This window comes from Oryctolagus cuniculus, chromosome 13 (assembly GCF_964237555.1).
Source record: "Oryctolagus cuniculus chromosome 13, mOryCun1.1, whole genome shotgun sequence".
In the NCBI taxonomy this organism is placed as follows: Eukaryota; Metazoa; Chordata; class Mammalia; order Lagomorpha; family Leporidae; genus Oryctolagus; species Oryctolagus cuniculus.
This window is the reverse complement of record NC_091444.1, coordinates 109,157,934-109,181,990: the sequence shown is the minus strand read 5'-3', so window position 1 is coordinate 109,181,990 and position 24,057 is coordinate 109,157,934. Positions and strand designations below refer to the sequence as shown.

Below are 24,057 nucleotides of genomic sequence, written 5' to 3'. Positions count from 1 at the left end.
TTATTGTGACATTTGAATACATGCTTACAATGTGTACTAATCAAACTGTATCAGAGTAATCACTATTCAGGGTAATCACTTTTTCCTCTTAGTCATTGTTTTATGATTGGAGCCTTGGAACGCCTCTACTTTCTGATAAAATATATAGTACTTTATTGTGAACTGTAGTGAACTCACAATGCTGTGTAACTGTAAGAACGTACTCCTTCTAATTGTGATTTAGTACCTGTTATCCAAATTTCCTCTGTCTTTCCTAGCCCTCCAGTATCTAGGTGTCATTAATCTGTGTTCAGAACATTTTTTAACTTCCACATATGAGAGAGAACATGCAATATTTGTCTTTCTTTGTCTGGCTCACTCCACTTAACATGATCTCCTCCAGTTCCAAACATTTCCTTTTGTTCTTTTTTTATGGCTAAATAATATTCTATTACATATATATAAGAAAAAAGATTTCTGCCAAAATGTTTAGAATTATCATGTTAATTTTTATGACTGTACATAAAATTTTTAAATTATGTTATAAACAGAATATCTAATTAAATGTAAAATGTAAGGCAAAACAATGACTGAATTTTGCCTATTAGTATAACAAAATTGTAATTTTTCTAATAGGAAGCCTTGACATAGAGGTAGTTAATGAGTACTCTTACTACGCTATTACAACAAAAATTTCCCAATTTCAGCATATTTAGTGCAGTATATTTAACCTAACAAACAAAATTGTACACTATATGATGAAAGAAGTTCCACTGTATGTGCTCTAAAAGCAGGAATACACATATATTCGAGAAAGCATAGAAAAAGTAAATGATTACTTCTTTGTGATAACAGAAGAATCAGATAGAGCCCCAGGGTGTGTTAGGAGTGTGACTTCATGGTCCACAGCAGAAGGACTGAAGGATTACTCTGAACAACTGTACAACAGCAAATTGGACAGCTTAAAAGATGACTATTCCCAGAAAAATCCCTGCTAAACTGATTAAAGAATAACTGGAAAATCTGACTGGGACTGTAAGAAGTAAAGAGATTTTATGAGCTACTAACATATTTCCTATCAAGAAATGCTCAGGTCAGATGGTTTCATTGGTAATTTCTTTCAAATATTTAGAATAAATATAAGGTACTTTAAGACATTCATTGAAAAATAAAATTAAAAGATATTTATCTTCCATGATTTTTGACACATCCTGGAACCAATTCTTTTATAACTCTTCCCCAAATTGAACAGGTAACACTTCTCAACTAATTCTGAGCTTAATATTCCTCTAATACCAAAATGAAATACTAATATCAGAAGAAAATATACAGACCAATGGAAGTTATGAATACAAAAATCTTCAACAAAAAACTCAAATTGAATCCAGCAACATATAAAAAGATTTCACATCATGAACATTTCAGATCAGAAAGGCAAGGTTGATTTAAAGTAAAGTATCAATTAGTGCATAATATTGATTGAACAAGGCAGGGAAACATACGATCACCTCACCAAACACAGTAAAAACATTGAAAAATCAAGTGTACCAGGACTACAGGGAAATCTTCTTAGGGATGGTCCATAAAAGAACCTACAGTCTACATCATACTTAATGGTGAAAGACCAATGATTCCTCTCTTAAATCCGAAACAAGACAGAATATGTATGCCACTCCCATTTATTATTTAATAAGGGTTCCTGCCATGGAGCACAACTAAAGAAAAATAAATATGTGTCTAGAGTAGGAAGGAGGAAGAAAAACTACTTTGCATTAACATGATTTTGTTTGTAAAAAATCTTAAGAGATCCCTTAAAAGCTGGTAGAAGTGTGGACTTCAGCATTTGAAATCCAAAACATTCCAAAATCTGTAACTTCATTTGTGTCAACTTTGTGCCATATTTGTATTACTTTATAGATTTTATTTTCATTTTGTTTCAAAGACCGAGATCTTCCATCCACTGGTCTACTCCCTAGATTCCCCCAAGAGCCAGGCCTCATCCAGGCTGGAGCCAGGAGCCTGGAATTCAATCCAGTTCTCCCTTGGGGCAGTAGGGGCCCAAGTACTTGAGCCATCATCAGCTGTACCCTGCAGTGTACATCAGCAGGAAGCTGGAATCAGAAGTATTGAAAGGATTGAACCCAGGCACTCCAATGTGAGCTGCAGGCATCCCAAGCAGCAAATTAACTACTGTGCCAAATGTCCATCCCATATTATTTCAAACTCTTTACAAGAAAATGAGTGTGTTCACAAATAAAAATACAAATTTAAACTTTGTGATTTGTTTTTCAGAACTATGAAAGAACGAGGTTTGCTAGAGGCTGTAAGTATAGCACTCTCAATCTGAAATTGCACTTTGCCCTGGAGTTCTAAATAGACTTGAAATGGTCAGGGTATCTGATCCTGAATAAAGATCCAATGCTTACCCAGTTTGTTTAAGGTGTACCTATGAGCATGTGAGCTGAGAAGCTTTGCCATGCTTTTTTTTTTTAAAGATTTATTTTATTTATTTGAAAGATAGTTACAGAGAGAGGTAGATACAGAGAAGAGAGGTCTTCCATCAGCTGGTTCACTCGCCAGTTGGCTATAACGGTCAGAGCTGCGCCAATCTGAAACCAGGAGCCAGGAGCTTTTTCCGGGTCTCCCACGTGGGTGCAGGAGCCCAAGGACTTGGATCATCTTCTACTGCTTTCCCAGGTCATCGCAGAGAGCTGGATTAGAAAAGGAGCATCTGGGACTGGAACTGGTGCCCATATGGGATGCTGGTGCTTCAGGATGAGGCTTTAACCCACTGCCTCACAGTGCTGGCCCCTGCCATGCTTAATTTTAATAGACCTTACTACTCATTTACATCTCACGAAATCCTAAACTACAATACTCTGCGGTCTTCTAGATACTTTAACCACTGCCATTTCTAAATCCTTTACTTCTTGTAGTCTCAGTAATAACTTCATAATGCAGATGGATACTTATGGCTTATTATTTTCATGAGTTAATAAAGACTTCTTGCTTTAACATGTCTATATTGAGATGTTTACTCTGCATTATTAATAAAATTATAACATTTGCCTTTAGAAATACAAACAGATAAAGAGTGATCTTGAATTGTTATCTGAGGAGAAAAAAATGCTGGAAAATAAACTACAGAGGCTGAAGGATCCAGAGGTTGGTAGATGTTAGTGTCTGGAAACGGCATGCAATACCCAATGAGGATTATCATTTAAGAGGAACCAGAGGAACATTTAAGTGTTTTTTTAATGTTTTCAATATTAACAATGTATAGTGTTATAAAATAAAAATGTTCTAAATATATTGAAACCAAAATGATACTGCGAAGGTGAAGGCAGACAGCATGTCAAGCCGCTCTTGGCTACAGTGTGTGGAGTCCACCATTCTGGCCCTCAGCTGTGTCACAGCTTCTTATCCCACTGCTGAAAGCCCTCTTGCCCTCTTTTTCATGGCAGAGTAACTCGTATGTGGCAACTTGCGCAGTGTTCACTCCCACAAATAAGCTTCTGCCTTTTTCAAGATGAAGGACTGTATTCCTCACAATGTTTATCTGTCCTAAGTCATTTAACTGCATGAAACTAACTTTCTATTAGGCTTCTATTTTTAAAAACATTATCGTTGACAATTATTTTATGTGATGCGTATGTAACCCATTTTCTGCATATGTCCTCCCAAGTTTTTTTCCGTATTTTTGTATTGTGAGGTAATTTTGGGAAGAATCATACCACATGTAGCAGAACTGACTGTAATTTATCAGGGTAATTTAATTATTTAAGGCATGTTAGCTGTAACTTAGACTCAGTAAAGCACTGTTAACAAACAGCCTAGCTGTATCATTGTGTTTTGTTTTTATTCAAATCATTCCCCTAAAATGTACTATAGTGATCCCTGGAGTACAATGGAAATCTTAGTGATGTATATTCTTATTTGTTTCCCTATCTATTGTGTCCCTATTTAATTCTGGCTTATAATTGCACAGAAAGCAAAGCTAGTAGATGATCAAACAAAGAAAATAGTAAAAATAGAGAAGAAAAAAGAAAAAGGAAAACCCGAGGATTCTGAGGGGTAAGGCCTGATGATTTGTGTGCATCTTCCTTTATATTTTTATTTCAGAAGAGTGAGACATAAAGATGCATGTACAGCTTTCTACTTTGTTAGTTTGTTTTTATTATAATTTAAGTTCATATAAACATGCATTGCCAGGTTTAAAAAACATAATGGAGCAAATGTCTAGCTTTATAAGAAGATTAGGCTATTATTGTGAAGAAAAGGTGAATAAAAGGAAGAATAAAGAACCAGAAGTGCACTCGAGTGGATAATGAACCACAGGATGTTTAGGAATAGGCAAACAATTAAATCATTAAATAACTAAAAACAAAACAGGATTTGTATTATTTGCTTGAGGGTCTGGCGCATGTTTCATCATTTGTTAAATCCCCAGAATTTGTTTTTCTTGTATAGTATTTCTTAATTGTTTTCATTTTTATAAAAGCATGTTATATAAGTGGATAATGGTAAAGTTGCTTTATTAAGTGAAAATTTTCTTGATTATAAACAACTACTGAATTTTGAATGCTCTTGGTCAAACCTAATATCAAAAGATAGTTTTATAAAGAACATATAAGTCCACTCTGTATTGAGTTCCCCAAGTTCTGAAAAGAAACTTGTTGAACAATGGCTTTGATCCATGACATAGAAGATTTAAAAAATAATCAAAGAAGAAAAAGTGACATGCACTTTGAAAACATGAATCTTTTTATATTTTCATTATGCCATTGTGAGGTTAGCTTCAGAAATGTCATTCAATTATTTATTACATAACCTGTATAAATTTTGTACTTTTAAAAGTATGAATTTCCTTGAAAAATTGTATCCACTTAAAATGGCTTAAAATTATCTTCATGAAATCAAAGTAATGCATTTTAATTATAGGACGATGTCTACCATAAAACAGTGTAAAATGAAAGAAGATTTTCAGAAATTTCAGGTACTGTGCATGCTCTTTCTATGTGTGTATCTTTGATCAGTGGTCTATAAATTATATGTATAAACAATGTTAGTATGAATGCAAATATGGGGGATGTGTGTGTGCATGTGTGTGCAAGTATCAAAATTCTTCCTAAGATACCTCTTTTGGTTGGTTATCTTTTAAAATTTATTTGAAAGGCTAAAAATCAGTGTTGCAGCAAAAGAGCAAAATCAAGAGTGAGAGCGAGACAGAGAGAGACATAAAGATGAAAGAGGAGCTCCCACCCAGCTGATTTACTCCCCAAATGCCTGAAACTGCTAGAACTGTGCCAGGCTGAAGCCAAGAGCCCAGAAATCAATTTTAGTCTCATATGGGTGGCAGGGACCCAGCTACTTGAGCCATCACCTGCTGCCTTACAGAGTGTACTTTAGCAGGAATGTGGAATTGGAAGAAGATCTGAGACTTGAATCCAGGCACTTGAATATGGGGTGTGAGTGTTCCATGTGGTGTCTTAACCATTGCACCAAACACCCACCCTCTTGTTGTTCAATTCTTATTGCAAATTTCAGAAAATAAAATTATAAAATCAGGCATATTGATATCATGTCAAGATCATGAAATTATCACTACAACCATTAAGGAAGAAAGAACATCATTGGAAATCACATTAAGGACTTAATTGTGTGTCTTTGTATAAGTGCCTTTAATCTATTTGAATCTGATGTTTTTCATCACCAAAATGGGTAAACAACAGCTAATCAGGGTGGGTGGTGATGGCAGTGTTTAGCATAGGAGTTGAATGCCTGCATCCTATATCAGAGACCCTGTGTTCAAGTCCCAGCTGTCCTGATTCCAACTTTCCATCAGTACACACCCACAACATGGGTGGCAACCATGATGGTTCAAGTACTTAGTTCCCTGCCATATGGGAGACGTGGATTGAATTCCTGGCTCCTGGCTTTGGTCTGACTCCATTACAGTAAGTGAACCAGTAGATGGAAGATGTCTCTATCTCTTTTTGTTTCTGTCTCTGCCTTTCAAACAAAATTATTAAAAATAAAATATAAACCAATAGCTTCTCTGTCTCAAAAAGGTATGTAAAAAAATAAAATAAATAAATAAAATGAAAGATAAGAAACAAATAAGAGAAAATTCTTTAGAAATTATGAACCGCATAGCTCATTGTTTTATGTCATACAGTAAGAGCAATATGAATAACTCATTATTTTATTTTGGCTTTGTGATAGTTCTATTTCTTTTGCTACAAGCTAATTTCTTTTTAAAAAAATTTTTTTTAAATTTGACAGAGTTAGTGAGAAGGAGAGACAGAGAGAAAGGTCTTCCCTCTGCTGGTTCACCCCCCCAAATGGCCACCACTACACCGATCTGAAGCCAGGAGCCAGGTGCTTCCTCTTGGTCTCCCATGTGGCTGCAGGGAACCAGGCACTTGGACCATCCTCCACTGCCTTCCCAGGCCACAGCAGAGAGCTGGACTGGAAGAGGATCAGCTGGGACTAGAACCCAGTGCCCATATGGGATGCCGGCACCGCAGGCAGAGGATTAACCAAGTGAGCCACGGTGCCGGCTCACTCAAGTTAATTTCTTAGTAATCATTTTAGTGAGTGGTATATTTACCTGAGTAATTAAAAATGTAGATAACATAAATTCAGGAAAAAGTAAATGTCACTTGATATGTTGTGTATAAAAAGTACATTTTTTTGAAAGTATTAATCTTCTCTTGCTGCATAATATTTGCCACAGAAGTAGCAGCTTAAAACCTCTCAGTTTCAGTGGATTAGGAGGCTGAACATGACAGCTGCATCATAGGTTGTAGCCAGTTACTGGCTATAACTCGAATCCCTGGATGTCTAGCCAAAGTCTGCAGTTTCCTGCCGTGGAGCCTTTTCCTAGACAGCTTACATTATGTCAACTTGCTTCTGTAAGGACAGCCAAGAGTCTCTCTTTTTTTAAAAAGATATATTTTATTTATTTGAAAGAGTTACAGATAGGTAGAGAGAGAGCAAGAGTGAGAGAGAGAGAGGTCTTCCATCTGCTGGTTCCCTCCCCAAATGGCTGCAACAGCCAGAGGTGAGCTGATCCAAAGCCAGGAGCCAGGAGATTCTTCTGGGTCTCCCAAACAGGTGCAGGGGTCCAAGGACTTGAACCATCTTGCATGGCTTTTCTAGATGCATTAGCGGGCTGCTGGATCAGAAGCGGAACAGCCGGGACTCAAACCAGCACCCATATGCGATGCCGAGGCTTTAACCTGATGCACCACAGCACTGGGCCCCAAGAGTCTCTCTTGTCTAATAGGACAGAGTCCTATAACCTAACTTGATCGTGGACTGATGCCCCATCACCTTGCTGTATAACGTAACCTAATGAAGGGAGTGGTATCCTGTCCTGTTCTGTTGGTTAGGAGCAACTCACAGGTCCCACTCACACCAAAAGAGTGGATTATACAGAGCATAACCCCAGGGATGAAGATCATGGGGCTATCTTAGAATTCTGCCTATCATACTTACTCACTAGCTTATTTTGGATAGAGCAACATTTTGTATTTTTAAACAACTGGTATTGGTCCCATTTTATTGTTAATATAAGAAGTCTTTATTTAAAGCCTTTAATGTTCTTCAGAATTATTTTTCTAAATTTAAAGTCAGAAATTTAAAATTCTATGTAATTTTTTAGAAGAAATTGTCTATGAAGACTTTGTCTTCATCCCCAGTGCTCAGTTATGAACCATGCCAACCTAGGCCATTTTTTAAAGATTTATTTTAGTTATTTGAAAAGGGAGGGTTATGGAGAGAAAGGGAGATGGAGATAGAGAGATAGAGAAATACTTTCCATCTGCTGGTTCACTCTCCAAATGTCCACAATGGATGGGGCTTGGCCAATCTGAAACCTGGAGCCAGGAGCTTCTTCCAGGTCTTCCACGTGGGTGACAGGTAACAAAGCACTTGGGCCATCTTCTGCAGCTTTCCAGGAACAATGGCAGAGAGCTGGGTCAGAAGTGTAGCAGTTGGGACTTGAACATGTGCCCATATTGGATGCCAGTGTCTCAGGCAGTGGCTTAACCTGCTATGCCACAGTGCTGACCCCCAGTCTAGGCCATTTATTGAAGATCAGTAGAAGCTACAATGTTACTTGATAAGCACTGTAGAGCAAATCAGTGGTGAAATTGAATGGTAAGCATGACTGTCTGAGTCCTGTTCAGTATCTGCCTTGGTGATGAAAGCCGATTTACATTTGCCTTCTCATGCTGGCATAAATAGCGGAATCAGTTTGTATGTTTATATGTCTAAGTAATGATAATATACATAAAATGCTTTAAAACTTTCTTTTAAAAAATTTCTTTTTATTCATTTGAAAGGCAGCAAGGCAGAGAGAATCTTCCATCCTCTGATTCAGTCCCCAAATGACTTCAACAGCTAGATCTGGTTCATGCTGAACCCAGAACTCCATCCAGTTATCCCATGTCTGTGGCAGGAACCCCAGTACTTGAGCCATCACCGGCTTCCTCCCAGGGTGTGCATTAGCAAGAACCTCGTCAGAAGTAGAGCTGGGATTTGACAAGGGGTGCAAGCATCCCAAGTGTCATCATGCTCTAAAGTTTATTTAAAGTATGTGTACATTAAAGTCTGCAGGGACTCAAAGCTGCCTCATATTGTTTAAAATGGGCAGGGCTAAGAGAAATCCAGCCTCATTTTTCTTCCTTTTCACGTGTCAAGTAATTCTAGATTGTATCTTGAGTATTGTGACTATCAGGTTGTTGAAACTCTGGATCTTGTTAGATTATTCTCATGACTGAAAAAATTTCCCTTTAATATAAAGTTAACATGATTGGTTTCAAAATGTAAGTTATATTTTTAGGTAGCAGCTCACATTGCGTTTTAGTTCTGGCCAGGCTGCTTGTGGTTCAGAGGTCAGGGAGCGATTTGGGTAGAGTTTATACAAGGAATTTGGGGCTCTGTTTCTCTGCCTGTCTTATTTGTGTCCCTGACTTCGCCTGCTTCCCCTTAACTTCTCCAGTGGCTGTGGTTGTCCTGAATTCTGTCATCTGATTGGAGCTGTAAAGATCTGGGTTGTGTATCAGTGATGAGGCACCCTGCCTGGTTCAGATAGGGTTCTCCTGAAAAAAGGAGAATCTTATTCAGGACACTTTCCAGGTGCCAATTTTTTTTTTTTTTGACAATCTCACTGCCCTTGATTTTGGCCAGAGGCTTTGGTGGTCATATACAGCAGCATTAGTCCCTTGGGACCTTGCTCAGCCATACCAGAAGCAGAACTGGGACTTTCTATACTTTCATCAAACTGTTGTTCATCTGATGGAAACTTCCTGAGACTTTTTCATGTTTTTAGAATCTACTAATTCTCAGAGCCAGAACTATGTTTATTTTGTGTTAAAAGTAGAGATTCTTCTGCTAGTAAGATTTGAAATGTTTCTATTTAAATATTTGAGGCCTTGAGAAAAAGAGAAATGAAATAATGTAATTGTAATTTGCCACATTCCTGGTCTATTTGCCTGTGACAAATCAGTAGGGAGCTATAATGTCAGGTAATGTCCATACTCATTTTAGAAAAGTGATAATTGTAAAATATAAATTAATCAAAAATAACATAATGAATATTTTGTTCTCCCTTCTTACTTCCTAGAAAGCAACAGATGATCTGGAAACTGAGAATAAAGTCCTCTGGGAAAAACTGAAAGCAGCTTTGGAGGTAAAGGATGCCATGTTCCTTTAACATTTACAAGGGAAGGAAAGGACTCAGAATGAATTTAAGTGAATAATTTTGAGCTTACAAACATATAGATGCTTATATTGAACTATTTGCCTGATTTAAAATATTCATTTTATGCAATAGAAACAATTAATAAAATTTAGTATTCTGGTAAAAAACCATGTAAGCTATAAGAAGAAGTAAACTTTGATAATTAAACCAGAGCTATCTAGTCCAAACTGATACAGTGTACTTAAAGGTAAAATACTGCAGGCATTCCAATTAAACCCAGTTAAACTGGGATGTTGGTTCATACTGCCATTTTGCTGATTTTAGCTGAACAATAAAACAAAATGAATGAAGCTACAAGCATTTCCGTAAGTGGATAGATAAAATGTTTGATGTTACCTTTTTCTGAAAATATAATCAACAAGGTTATTAGTGACTTAGTCCAAAAAGGTGATGGGGAACAAAATAGAATAGGTTTCAGAGCTGAAAATAAGAAAACAACATTTATTTTTATCTAAACAATCATCTGGAAAGTAATTGTTAACTGTATCATTCAGGAAACATAAATTTGTATCTATACAAAATAAATACATAAATAGATACATAAATTTGTATCATGACTTCAGAATAGTATATTTAATAACAAGTAAAATGACAGGTAAATTTAATTTTTCATTTTGATAAGAATATAAGGAGCAGCAATATCTAATATTTGTGGATGTATGTTGAAATGAGTATTCCATTTCAATACTTCTATTATCAATAAGAATTGATGCTTTTCTTAAAATATTTACCAAAATATTGGAAAGATGTAGCCTTTTCCCTCAACAAGTCCACTTCTGAAATTGTCCTAAATAATAAAAAGTATGTAGAGATTTGGCACAAACATGTAAAAGGTAATATTTCAGTAGCAAAGTTTAGAAATGATCTAAATGTTCACTGATAAGAAATTTGCTAAATAAAATATGTTATATTATTAAATGTATTTGTGTTACCTATTCTGATTGAAATGCATTTGTTGTCATAAAAACATTTATAACATTTTCATGAGAGAGCATATTATTCATGTGTATTATGATTAGGTCTAAATAAAGATTATAAATAGATATACATATGTGTGCCAGCTATATTTAGCTCAATAGGCTAATCTTTCACCTGCGGCGCCGGCACACTGGGTTCTAGTCCTGGTCGAGGCACCGGATTCTGTCCCGGTTGCCCCTCTTCCAGGCCAGCTCTCTGCTGTGGCCCGGGAAGGCAGTGGAGGATGGCCCAAGTCCTTGGGCCCTGCATCCATGTGGGAGACCAAGGGAAGCACCTGGCTCCTGGCTTCAGATCAGCGCGGTGTGCCGGCTGCAGTGGCCATTGGGGAAGGAAGACATTTCTCTCTGTTTCTCTCACTGTCCACTCTGCCTGTCACAAAAAAAAAAAAAAAAAAAAAAAAAAAAAAAAAAAAAAATTAAAAAGAAGATACATCAAAATGTTAACAGTGGTTTTTATCTGTATGGTAAGGTTGTGATTTTTGTTGTTGTTAATGTATATATTCTTTTTTTAACTATATGGCTAACTAGATTAATATGTCATTTATTTTTAAAGAATTATTTATTTTTACTTGAAAGTCAGAGTTAGAGGCTGGCGCTGCAGCTCACTAGGCTAATCCTCCGCCTAGCGGCGCCAGCACACAGGGTTCTAGTCCCGGTCGGGGCGCCGGATTCTGTCCTGGTTGCCCCTCTTCCAGGCCAGCTCTCTGCTGTGGCCCGGGAAGGCAGTGGAGGATGGCCCAAGTGCTTGGGTCCCTGCACCCACATGGGAGACCAGGAGAAGCACCTGGCTCCTGGCTTCAGATAGGCACAGCACGCCGGCCGCAGTGCGCCGGCCACGGCGGCCATTGGAGCGTGAACCAACGGCAAAGGAAGACCTTTCTCTCTGTTTCTCTCTCTCTCACTGTCCACTCTGCCTGTCAAAAAAAAAAAAAAAAAAAAAAGAGTTAGAGAGAGAGAGAGGTCTTCCATCCACTCGTTCACTCCCCAATTGGTCACAACGGCTGGAGCTGCAGCGTTCCAAAACCCAGGAGTCAGGAGCTTCTTGTGGGTCTCCCACACAGGTGCAGGGGCCCAAGGACGTGGGCCATCTTCTACTGCTTCCCCAGGCCACAGCAGAGAGCTAGATTGGAAGTGGAGCAGCCAGGTCTTGAACCAGCACCCATATGGAATGCCGGTGCTTCAGGCCTGGGTGTTAACTGGCAGCACCACAACACTGGCTCCATTAATCTATATATTCTTTCATATAAGTAATATGTTAATGAAAATGCAGCATGTCAAAAACCCATGAGATATAGCAAAAGCAGTATTAAGAGGGAAGTTTCTGACATAAAATGTTTACATTAAACAAAGAGAAATGTCTCAAATTAAAGATCTAATGATGCATCTTGAAGACTTAGGAAAACAAGAATAAACCAAACCTCAAATCAGCAAGAGATGAGAAATAAGCATTAGAGCAGAAATAACTGAAGTTTAAACCAAAAAGAACAACAAAAAGTTGGATTTTTGAGAAGATAAGTAAAATAGATAAATCTCTAGCCAGAGTAACATAAAAAAGAAAAAATGCAAAAAATAAAATTAGAGATTAAAAAGGAGACATTACAACTGAAATCCCTGAAATGCAAAGGATTGTAAAAAACTGCTATGAAGAACTATATGCTAATAAACTGGAAAACCTCAGCTGGCGCTGCAGCTCTCTAGGCTAATCCTCCACCTGCAGTGCCAGCATCCCAGGGTTCTAGTCCCGGTCGGGGTGCCAGATTCTGTCCCGGTTGCTCTTCTTCCAATCCAGCTCTCTGCTGTGGCCTGGGAAGGCAGTGGAGGATGGCCCAAGTGCTTGGGTCCCTGCACCCACATGGGAGACCAGGAGGAAGCACCTGGCTCCTGGCTTTGGATCGGTGCAGCGCGCCAGCCGTAACGGCCATTTGGGGGATGAACCAATGGAAAGAAAACCTCTCTCTCTCTCTCTCTCTCTCTTTCTCTCTTTCTCTCTTTCTCTCTTTCTCTCTTTCTCTCTTTCTCTCTTTCTCTCTCTCACTGTCTAACTCTGCCTGTCAAAAAATAAATAAGTAAATAAACTGGAAATCCTCAAAGAAATATATAAATTCCTGGATCATAAAACCTACCAATATTAGCTCAAAAAGATATGGACAACCTAAACAGACCCATAACAAGCAATGAGATTGAACCAGAAATCAAAAGACTTCCATCAAGGAAAAGCCTGGGATCTGATGGCTTTACTACTGAATTCTACAAAACATTCAAATAGGAGGTAACTCCAATATTCTTGATACTATTCTAAAATATTGAACAGGATGGAACTCTGCCAAACTCTTTTTATGAGGTCAGCATCACTTTGATGCTGAAACCAAAACATGACATGAAAAGAAACTACAGACCTATATCTTTAATGAACATAGATGCATAGATTCTCAAGAGTACTAGCAAACTGAATCAAAAACATCATACAACAGGATCTAGTGGGATTTATCCTTGAAATGCAAGGGTGGTTCAATGTTCACAAAATCAATAATCATCACAAATCACATAGGTAGAATGAAGAACAAAAATCAGATGGTCATCTCAATAGACGCAGAGAAATCATTTGATAAGATTTAACACCCCTTAATGATAAAAAAAAACTCCAGAAATTAAGGATAGAAGGAACATTGCTCAAAATTCTAAAGCCTAGATATTGGAAATCAACAGCCAATATCATACTGAATGGGGAGAAGGAGGCATTTCCCTTAAATCTGGAAGAAGACAAAGATGTCCACTTTTACCACTCTTACTATAGTACTGGATATTTTAGTGAGAGCAATTAGAGAGGAGAAAGGGCATCAAATTAGAAAAGAAGTAATCAAATTATCCACATTTGCAGATGATATATTATACATGGAAAAAAACTCAACATTTCTCCAAAAAGATGTTAGAATTGATACACCAATTCAGTAAAGTGCAGGTTCCAACATAAACATAGAAAAACCAGCAGCTTTTTTGCATCCTGATGATGAACTAACAATCAAGAAATAAATCCCATTTACAGTAGTCATCAAATATCAGATATTTAGAAATGCATTTAACCAAAGAAGTGAAAGATCTCTACGATGAAAATTATCAAACATGGATGAAAGAAATCATCAAGTACACACACAAAAAAAATTGGGAAAATGTCCTGGGCTTACAGATTGGAAGAATCAATATCATTAAAATGTCTATACTACCTACAGGAATCTACAGTTTCAATGTAATCCTTAAAAATACCGATGACAATCTTCACAGAATTAGAAACGGCAATCCTAAAATTCATATGAAATCACAAATGACCTCAAATAACCAAAATGATCCTGAACAAGAAAAATCAAAATGGAAGCATCATAATAGTTGACTTCAAATCATACTACAAAGTTGTTGTAATTAAAACAACATGGTATTGGCATAAAACCCAATATGTAGATCAATGACACACAATAGATAACCCAGAAATTAATCCACATATGTATAGTCAATTTTTTTGACAAAAGTTTTCATAGCATACAGTGGAGTAAGGATAGTCTCTCTGACAAATGGTGCTGGCAAAACTAGATTTATGTATGTAGAGGAATGAAATTAGATCCATATCTTAACCATACATAAAAATCTACTCAAAATGTATCAAAGACCTCAATTTAAAGCCTGAGACTATGTAGTTGCTAGAGGAAAACATAGGGGAAACACTCCGAGGCATTGGTGTAGGGGATAACTTCTTAGACAAGAACCCTAATCACAGGCAACAAAAGCAAAACTAAATAAATGCAACTGTATTAAACTCAGAAGCTTTTGCACAGCAAGGAAACAATCAATAGAGTGAAGAGACATCAAATAGAATGGGAAAAATATTTGCATACCATCTATCTGACAAAAGAGCAATATCCCAGATATATCAGCAACTTAAAAACTCAGCAGCAGAAAAACAACCATTCAGGTTGAGAAATGAGCAAAGGGCTTCAATATACAGTTCTCAAAAGAAGAAATAAAAATGGCCAACAAATATGTGAAAAAAATTCTCAACATCACTAGCCATCAGGGAAATGCAACTCAAAACTACAATGAGATATCACCTCAACCTTGTCAAAATGGTTAAAATTCAAAACACAGAGAGTAACAAATTCTGGCAAAAATGTGGACAAAAAGAAACACTTATACACTGTTGGTGAAAGTGTCAATTAGTGCATCTACTGTGGAAAACAGTGTGGAGGTATGATCCAGCAATCCCACTACTAGGTGTATACCTGAAAGACATGAACACAATGAATCAAAGAGATACCTACATGACAGTGTTCATAGTAGCACTATTCACAATAGCCAAAATTTGAAATCAACCAAGGTATCCATCATCAGGTTAATGGATAAAGAAAATGTAGCATATATACACAATGGGATGTTATTCAACTATAAAAAAGAATGAAATTGTACCATTTGCAGCAATATGGACTCAACTAGAGGACATCATGTTGACTACAACAATGATAAATACCGCATGTTCTCCCTCATATGCAGAAGCTAAAATTTAAAAACAAAAGAAGAAAGAAATGTCAGTGTGTATTAGTATTACTGCAAATACAGTTTCATAAAATTTTGTTTTAGATCTTTGTGAAACCAGTGGTTAAGAATGTTATACTACTATATTTTTAATGATCTGTGATTACTTTAAAATTTACTGTATACGGTGAAATTTTCCATTTAATTTTTGTTTATAGCTATTGCCTATATTCCCACTAAACTAGTGTCTTACTGCTTTTTTACTTGTTAAGCTTCTTATTCAGCAAGGTATTAAGCCATTTTACTGTGATGTAAATTTTAAAATATATTATCTCAAAAGCTAAAAAAAGAAAGGAGAATGAAGGAGGTAGGAAGGAGAGTGGAGGAGGAAGGGAATATTATTATATTTTTAGAATTTATCTAAAAAGCACATTCAATTTGTTAAAAATTTTTTTTAAAAATTTTAAATAATTTTTAAAAATTTAAAAAATTAAATATTAACAAACATATCACCATATCTATTTGTGGTTCAAATTAATTTACCTATCTTTTCTTCCTAATTTGAATAAATGTAAATGAATGTTAAAAAAATTAAAGGAAATTTTAAAGAAATTTTTCATTTTAGAATAAATTATATATTTCTACTGTTCATTCTTTGATATTATGGATATTAATTTTTACCATTTACCATCTATCACTTCTCATACTGCATATGTTTTATTAATCTTATATTGTCTATGTTATAATCACAGCCTTACAAAAGGAGAAACTCCTGGGTAGGACAATAGCCCCCAGAAGCAGGAGAGATTTCCTCAGCTTTAAATTTATTTTTGGAGCTGTTTAAATATTAATTATACCAAGGATTTAACTTATTTTACTCCAACTCAGAAAAAAATTGAGAATTATATGAACATAAATATCTAGATTCCTGAATTTTTTAATGTTGGCAGGAAAGTGTCTTGGAAAACACTTGATAATTGGCACTTTTTCACAAACAGGAAGCTGGGAGAGCGAAGTATCAACTCGATGATTTCCTAAATCAACAAAAGGCCAAGGCAGCAATGGAAAAAGGGAAAATAAAAGTTACAGGTGAAGACTCAAAAAGTAAACTATTGGAGAAAAAAAGAGGAAAATCATTAGTGTTAGCTATTCATGGACAAAAGAGCGGTGATGAAATCCAGGGACATCCTCAGGTAAGGAAATAACCAAAGTAGAAGCAGTGGAGACAGCACTAAGTACTACAGTAATTGATCTTCTATGTTATTATTACTTCATTATGTGTGTATGTATATGTATGTATGTATGTATATAAAGTCCCTGTGTTTTTTGTTAATTTTACTTTTACATTCTGGATCTGCCAATTCATTATTATCTTGAAGACTGCTAAAAATTAATCTGTATAACATCAAGTTAGTAATGTTAGTTTAGGTTTCAAATACAAGTCTTTCTAACTCCAAATCATGTCTCAGGATATCTTCTTTGTATATATGGCTGCACTTGAAACCTCAGTTTGTAAATACCTTTATTGTTTTGTATTTCTCAACACTTTTTTCCTAAACTCCAAATAAAGGTTATTGTATGTAACAGGTTAAATATAAAAGAAGCCAGATTAAATAGTAAGATGAACCTGAACAGAGAAGATAACTTCGTTACTTAAGACATCATGTTGCTTTCACATAAACAAGCAGTTCTAATTTTTAGTGATTATAATACAGACCAATGCATGCCTGATACCCTATCTGTCCTGCTCAGCACTCATTAAACATCTCCTGCTTAGTAGGTTGTTCTCATGGGTGGTGCACATAATGCCGTTTGTTCAGGTTGGCCTGTCCTGGTGAATAATGATGCAGATTGTTACTAGAGATGGAAGGGAGGTTGTTCATGCTCACTGCCTTCATGTGCTCATCTTACAGTCATTCTTCAGTTAAATATAATCGTAGTTCTTTCCCAGATACTCTATGACACTGTGCCAAGGTCATAGGAAATATACCTGATGGTGTTCTAATGGGTGCCTTGAGGTTTCCTCTCATCCTCTCAGCAGCGTTTTGCTGTTTGACCACTTACTTCTTTTTAATAGTCTTAAGCTTATTTAATAGCTGCATAATTATTATTTGATTTTTCCTTTTTTCTGGTATTCTTCAACCTCTTGATATGTGCATCCTTTAGCTTGATATTTCTCTGGGTTTTATCTTGGATTCTCTTTTCATTACAACTAGTCTTTCTGAACTCATACCTTTATGGCTCTCAGTACCACAGAATTATTCTCTCTAACCCAGACATCTAGTTTCCAGTCCTATTATTCACCAGAATAGCTAGTTTTTCTCCTTGAATGAACTGCACCTTCCAGAATTCATCATGTACCCAAATGAATGGATTGCCTTTCTCCCGGGCTTGTTTCCTCTCCCAGCACTCAGTTTCCTAGCAACTCACCCACCTAATTACTGACACCAGAAACTTGGTGATTACTGTGGTATCAATCCAATTATGAACCATCAAATCTGTCAAATTCTGTCTATTTTTCTCATTTTCCCTGACAGTGCTCTTGGACAAGCTGCCACCAGGACTCTAATTGACTACCTTCAGTCTAGTCATTTAAAAACTGCTATCTGTTCATGAGACCTCGTTGCCTGAAATTAATTATTTTTGGTTGAAGTACAAATTCCTATTTATGGTTTAAGGCTTTATCAGAACTGCTCCTTATCTGAGACCCCAGCCTTGTCTTTGATTTGCTCCCTGGACATGGCACATGCTTTCTTACACACACATTACCTGTATTTTATGTGTGGAATAAATCATTTTATGTCACCTTCAGATTTTGCATATTTATTTAATTTATTTATTTTAACACATCATGTTAGTTCTCTTTTGCTGTGTAACAAAATATTCCAAAATTACTGACAGATCTCAGGGACTGTCATCTGGGGTGAGATAGGAGAGAGTATGTTGTTTGTGTGGTCAGGCAAGATGTGAGGGCTCTTGCTTAAAATTACCTCCACATGTGGCTCAGGGAAGGGGATTATAAAGGGACAGAAACAGAAGCTGGGGACATTTGAAAGTGAGCTTGGGCTTTTGATCATGTCCTGTGTACAGATTCTGAGATTTAGTTTGTGATCACCACAGGATGGAGATGTCAGTAACAAATCCTTCCCCTAGCAGACTTGGGGCAGTCATGCTGTCCTGAGTGATGTCTAGCTCCTTTAAAGAATAAGTTTATTTCTCTTCAGAAAGTGGCTTGCAGGGGAACTTGACGAGGGAATCAACATAACTGAGGGGCTGAGGAATTTGTGTCCTGCTGTTAGCAGGGAGAGGGAAGGGGAGCCTTCAAAGTATTAAGTGAGCCTTTTTTTCATTTGGGAAGTTCGTTGTTTAATCACACAACCTATGTTGGTCAGGCATCCAGTTTGCTTTGACAAGGCTTATGTCTCAAGGTCTCATAAGGATGTAGTCAATGTGTTAATCTTAGCTGCATTTTTCTTAAGAACAGGCACTTCCAAACCCACTCACAGACCCAGGTAACCATAGTTAGGCCTCAGGTCTTTGCCGGCTTTTAGCTTGATCTTACCCTAGTGCCTCTCAATGAGGACACTTACAACGTGGTCGTGAGGCAGAGAGAGATGTGGAGAGACCAAGGGGTAGAGGGATGGACCAAAAAGGCAGAGAGACAGATGTGGAAAGACTGGGAGGCAGAAATGTTCATGGCCAGGGATGGAGGGGGTCTTATTTTTGAAAATGCCATTCCATTGCCCATGCCATGCCCTATTCCTTAGACGTGTGTGTAGTCATTGGGGTCATCCCACATTTATGGGAAGGGATGACCATGCCACTGGTACAGGTAGTCTATTGGAGATCACTGAGGGCTATTTTAGAAGTTGCCAACTGCAAGTAGATTGGTAAGATTGGTATTAGGTTGTGAAAACTTCTGAATTGAATGCTAAATGAAACAGTTTGGTCTTCAATACTTGGAAAAGGAAGACCCTCTGAAAGTTCTGATGTAAAAAGGTAAAGATTTGTGGTTTTGAAGAGAACAATTGTACATCAGTAGGCAGATGGATTATTATTTTAGTGACATCATGAAAATAAATTTTTGATATTATAATTATAGATTTATTTCACTTATTTAACTTATTCCATTATTAATCCACTTACATAGATTTGGAAATTACAATGCTGTTGTTTGCTGTGGAGTTGTGATACTGTTAATATAAAAAATGAATTTTCTCATCTGAAATAGGAAGCTGTCAGTGATCTTGGATCTGGGCGTCACAGAAGAGCTGCCTAGGCGATGAACTATTGGGTGTGGGTAGAATCTATAATCTAAAATGAGTAAAGGAAAAATATGTAGAACTTCTGTTGGATACTAGATTATATTGCACAGAAATCTATCATATATACATCTTAATGCTTTGTTGGAAGAGGTATTTGGTTTTTTGCTTCTGTGCTTGTTTTTATTTTCTAAATTTTTATTTATGTAAATGGAAAAAATTTCATGTATCTCATACATACAGTTTTAAGAACATAATAACATTTCCCACACATCCTCCATCCTCCTTCATTCCCACTCTTCCTCCTACTTCCTTTATTTTTTTCATTTTTGCAATAATATACTTTATTTTTTTTCTTTGAGAACAACATTTATCATTAGTTAAAGAAGCACCTACACAAACAAGTAATGGAATTGGGCACTGAAGCATATCTAAAACTTATGAGACATAAGAATGTCCTCCATTTAATATAAAATAAATCTTTGAGAACAAGTTTTAAGATAAACGCTCATAATACATTTTGAGGACAGAGGTACTGCTTGGGAAGTTAGTGCACAGTGAATCCTGTTGTTAATTTAAAAATTAATATTCTTATGTATGACATCAGTGATCCCCCAAGACTCTTGACATGAACTGCCTAGGCTTTGGAAGCCTTTTGGATCCACAAACTCTATCAGTATTTAGACAAGGCCATAAGCAAAGTGGAAGTTCTCTCCCTCCTTCCGAGAAAAGTACATCTTTCTTTGATGACCACTTCTTTCCACTGGGGTTTCACCCACAGAGGTCCTTCATGTAGGACAGTTTTTGCCACATGTCATGGCTTTCCATGCCTGAAATGCTCTCATGGGATTTTCAGCCAGACCAGAATGCCTTAAGAACTGATTCTGAGGTCAGAGTGCTACTTAAAGCAGTTTTCATTCTATGAGTCTGCTGTATGGACTGCTTCCCATGTTGGAGCTTTCATGCCTTTTTAATTCTATTATTATTACTAAACACTTAATCTTACTTATATGATCACTTTAACAATTAATCATATCCTTATGATCACTTTAACACTTAAAATGCTACTTTTACCCCCAGCTTTAGAGGATTGAAGGTCTCATGGCAAGTTTTTAAACTGTCCTCTTAGAAGTAAGTCCATAGGAATGTACGTAGAACTATATAGCTTTATAGTTACAAACTTCACACATTTCACAATTACAACTTTGGAAACATGGTGATTCTTCCCACCCATAATCCTAACCCTCTTCATCTTACTTTCTTATTCCCACTCTTATTTTTTTTACTAAGATCTATTTTCAATTAACTTTATACGTGTATGATTAACTCTGTGTTAAGTGAAGAGTTCAACAAATAGTATTAATGAAAAAAAACCTGTTCCTCAACAGTCAAGACAAGAGCTGTTCAAAGATACTGCTTCTCAAAGTGTTAATTTCACTTCTACAGATTGCCTTTTAGGTGCTTATTATTTATAACAGGTCAGGGAGAATATATGGTATTTGTCCCTTTGGGACTAATTTATTTGTCTAAATATGATGTTTTCCAGTTAAATCCATTTTGATGCAAATGACCGGATTTCATTTTTTTTACTGCTATATAGTATTCCATGGTGCACATATCCTGTAATCTCTCTATTTTTTTAAGATTTATTTTATTTATTTGAAAGAAAGAGTTACAAAGAGGTCTTCCATCTGCTGGTTCACTCCCAAGATGGCCACAACCACTGGAGCTGTGCCAGTCTAAAGCCAGGAGCTTCCTCCAGGTCTCTCACGCAGGTGTAGGGGCCCAAGGACTTAGGCCATCCTCCACTGGTATCCCAGGCCACAGCAGAAAGCTGCAGAAGAGGAACAGCCAGGACTAAAACCAGCACCCATATGGGATGCCAGTGCTTTAGGCCAGGGCTTTAACCCACTGTGCCACAGCGCTGCCCTCCCCCAATCTCTTTATCGAATCTTCAGTTGGTGGGCATTTGTGTTGATTCTGTGTCTTAGCTGTTGTGAATTGAGGTGTGATAAACATGGGGGTACAGATAGCACTTTCATGTGCTGATTATTTTCCTTTGGGTAAATTCCCAGGAGTGGGATAGCTGGGTCATACGGTATATCTATATTCAGATTTCTGAGGTATCTCCATACCTCATAGTGGTTTTACCAGTTTACATTCCCACCAACAGTGGATTAGGGTACCTTTCCCCCCACATCCTTGCTAGCATTTGTTGTTTGTTGATTTCTATATGAAAGCCATTCTTACGAGGACCAGGTGCAAGTTCATTGTGATTTTGATTAACATTTCCCTGATGACTAGTGATCCTAAACATTTTTTAATGTGTGTGTTGGCCATTTGGATTTCCTTTTTCGAAAATGGCTGTTTAAGTCCTTTGCCCACCTCTTAACTGGGCTGTTTGTTGTTGAATTTCTTGAACACTTTATAGATTCTGGTTATTAATCCTTTATCAGTAATCAGTATAGTTTGTAAATAATTTCTCCCATTCTTTCAGTTGCCTCTTCACTTTGCTGAGTGTTTCTTTTGCAGTGCAGAAGCTTCTCAATTTGGTATAATAGCATTTGACAATTTTCACTTTGATGCCTGTGCCTCTTGGGAATTTTCTAGGAACTCATTGCCTGTGGCAATGTCTTGCAAGGTTTCCCCAATGTTTTCTAATAATTCGATGGTATAAGGTCATAGATTTAGCTCTGTAATCCATTTTGAATGATTTTTTGTATAAAGTGTAAGGAAGGGGTCTTGCTTCATACTTCTGCATGTGGAAATCCAGTTTTCCCAGCACCATTTGTTGGAGAAACTGTCCTTGCTCCAGGGACTGATTTTAGCTCCTTTGTCAAAGATAAGTTGGTTGTAGATGCTTGGATGGATTTCTGGTGTTTTTATTCTGTTCTGTTGGTCTATCCATTTGGTTTTGTACCAGTAACAGGTTGTTTTGCTTGTAACTGCCCTGTAGTATGTCTTGAAATCTGGTATTGTGATACTTATGGATTTGTTTTTGTTGTATAAGATTGCTTTAGCTATTTGGGGTCTCCTGTGTTTCCATAGGAATTTCAGCATAATTTATTCTAGATTCGAGAAGAATGTTCTTAGTATTTTGATTGATATTGCATTGAATATGTAAATTGTTTTGATAGTTTGGACATTTTGATGATACTGATTCTTCCAATCCATGAGCATGGAAGATTTTTCCATTTATTTGTATCTTCTATTTCTTTCCTAAATGTTTCATAACAGATCATCATAGAGATCTTTGACATCCTTGGTTAAATTTATTCCAAGATATTTGATTTTTTTCCCTTGCTATCGTGAATGGGATTGATCTTAGATGATTTCAGCTGTGGCATTGTCTGGATACAAAGGCTGTTGATTTTATATCCTGCTACTTTACCAAACTCTTCTATGAATTCCAACAGTCTCTTAGTGGACTCTTTTGGATCCCCCATATGTAGGATCATGTCATCTGCAAATAGGGATAGTTTGACTTCCTGCTTCCAAATTTGTATACCTTTAATTTATTTTTCTTGCCTTTTGACTCTGGCTAAAACTTCCGGGACTATATTCAATAGCAATGGTGAGAGTGGGCATCCCTGTCTGGTTCCAGATCTCAGCAGGAATGCTTCCAACTTTTCCCCATTCAATAGGGTGCTGACCATGGGTGTACCATAAATTGCTTTGTGTTAAGGAATGTTCCTTGTATACCCAATTTTCTTAGAGTATTCCTCATCAAATGGTGTTGTATTTTATCAAATGCTTTCTCTGCATCTGTTGAGGTAATCATATGGTTTTTGTTCTGCAGTCTGTTAATGTGATCTATCGCATTGTGAAATGAGAATGTTGAACCATCCCTGCATACCAGGGATAAATCCCATTTAGTCCAGGTGAATGATCTTTCAGATGTGTTGTTGGATTTGATTGGCTAGTTGAGGATTTTTGCATCTATATTCATTAGGGAGTTTCGTCTGTAATTCTCTTTCTGTTGTATCTTTTTCAGGTTTAGGAATTAAGTTGTTGCTGGCTTTATAGAAGGAATTTGGAAGGCTATCTTCCTTTTCAATTGTTTTGAATAGCCTGAAAAGAATTGGAGTTAGTTCTTCTTTAAGTGTCTGATAGAATTCAGCAGTGAAGCTATCTGATTCTGGGCTTTTCTTTTTGGGAGGAACTTTATTACTGTTTCAGTCTCCGTCTTGGTTATGGATCTGTTTAGGTTTTCTGTGTCTTCATGGATCATTTTAGGTAGGTTGTATGTGTCCAGGAATCTCTCTGTTTCTTACAGGTTTCCTGGTTTTTTGGCATATATCTCTCTGTAGTGATTTCTGATAATTTCTTTTATTTCTGTGGTGTCTTATTACATTTCCTTTTTCATCTTTAATATTATTGATTTGGGTCTTGTTCTTTTTTGAGGGAGTGATTAGTTGTGCTCATGGTGTATCAATTTTGTTTATTTTCCCAAAAAATCCTAGCTTTTTGTTTCACTGATTTTTTTGTTTCAATTGTTTATTCTCTAATTTTAATTATTTTTTTCTCCTACTAGTTTTGATTGGGTTTT

The 24,057-nt window shown here is 36.7% G+C and overlaps 1 protein-coding gene across 11 annotated transcripts in view; it reads left to right on the top strand.

The window, feature by feature from the left end:
* Nucleotides 1–24,057, top strand: part of LOC103352374 (coiled-coil domain-containing protein 7) — a 258,082-nt gene that overhangs the window by 40,799 nt on the left and 193,226 nt on the right. For all 11 annotated transcript variants that reach the window (XM_051833415.2, XM_051833414.2, XM_051833410.2 and 8 more), the window contains 6 exons: nt 2,272–2,302; nt 3,055–3,144; nt 3,968–4,053; nt 4,921–4,975; nt 9,614–9,679; nt 16,245–16,439. In XM_051833415.2, coding sequence (XP_051689375.2) covers nt 2,272–2,302; nt 3,055–3,144; nt 3,968–4,053; nt 4,921–4,975; nt 9,614–9,679; nt 16,245–16,439 — 523 coding nt within the window. The remainder of the gene's footprint in view (nt 1–2,271; nt 2,303–3,054; nt 3,145–3,967; nt 4,054–4,920; nt 4,976–9,613; nt 9,680–16,244; nt 16,440–24,057) is intronic.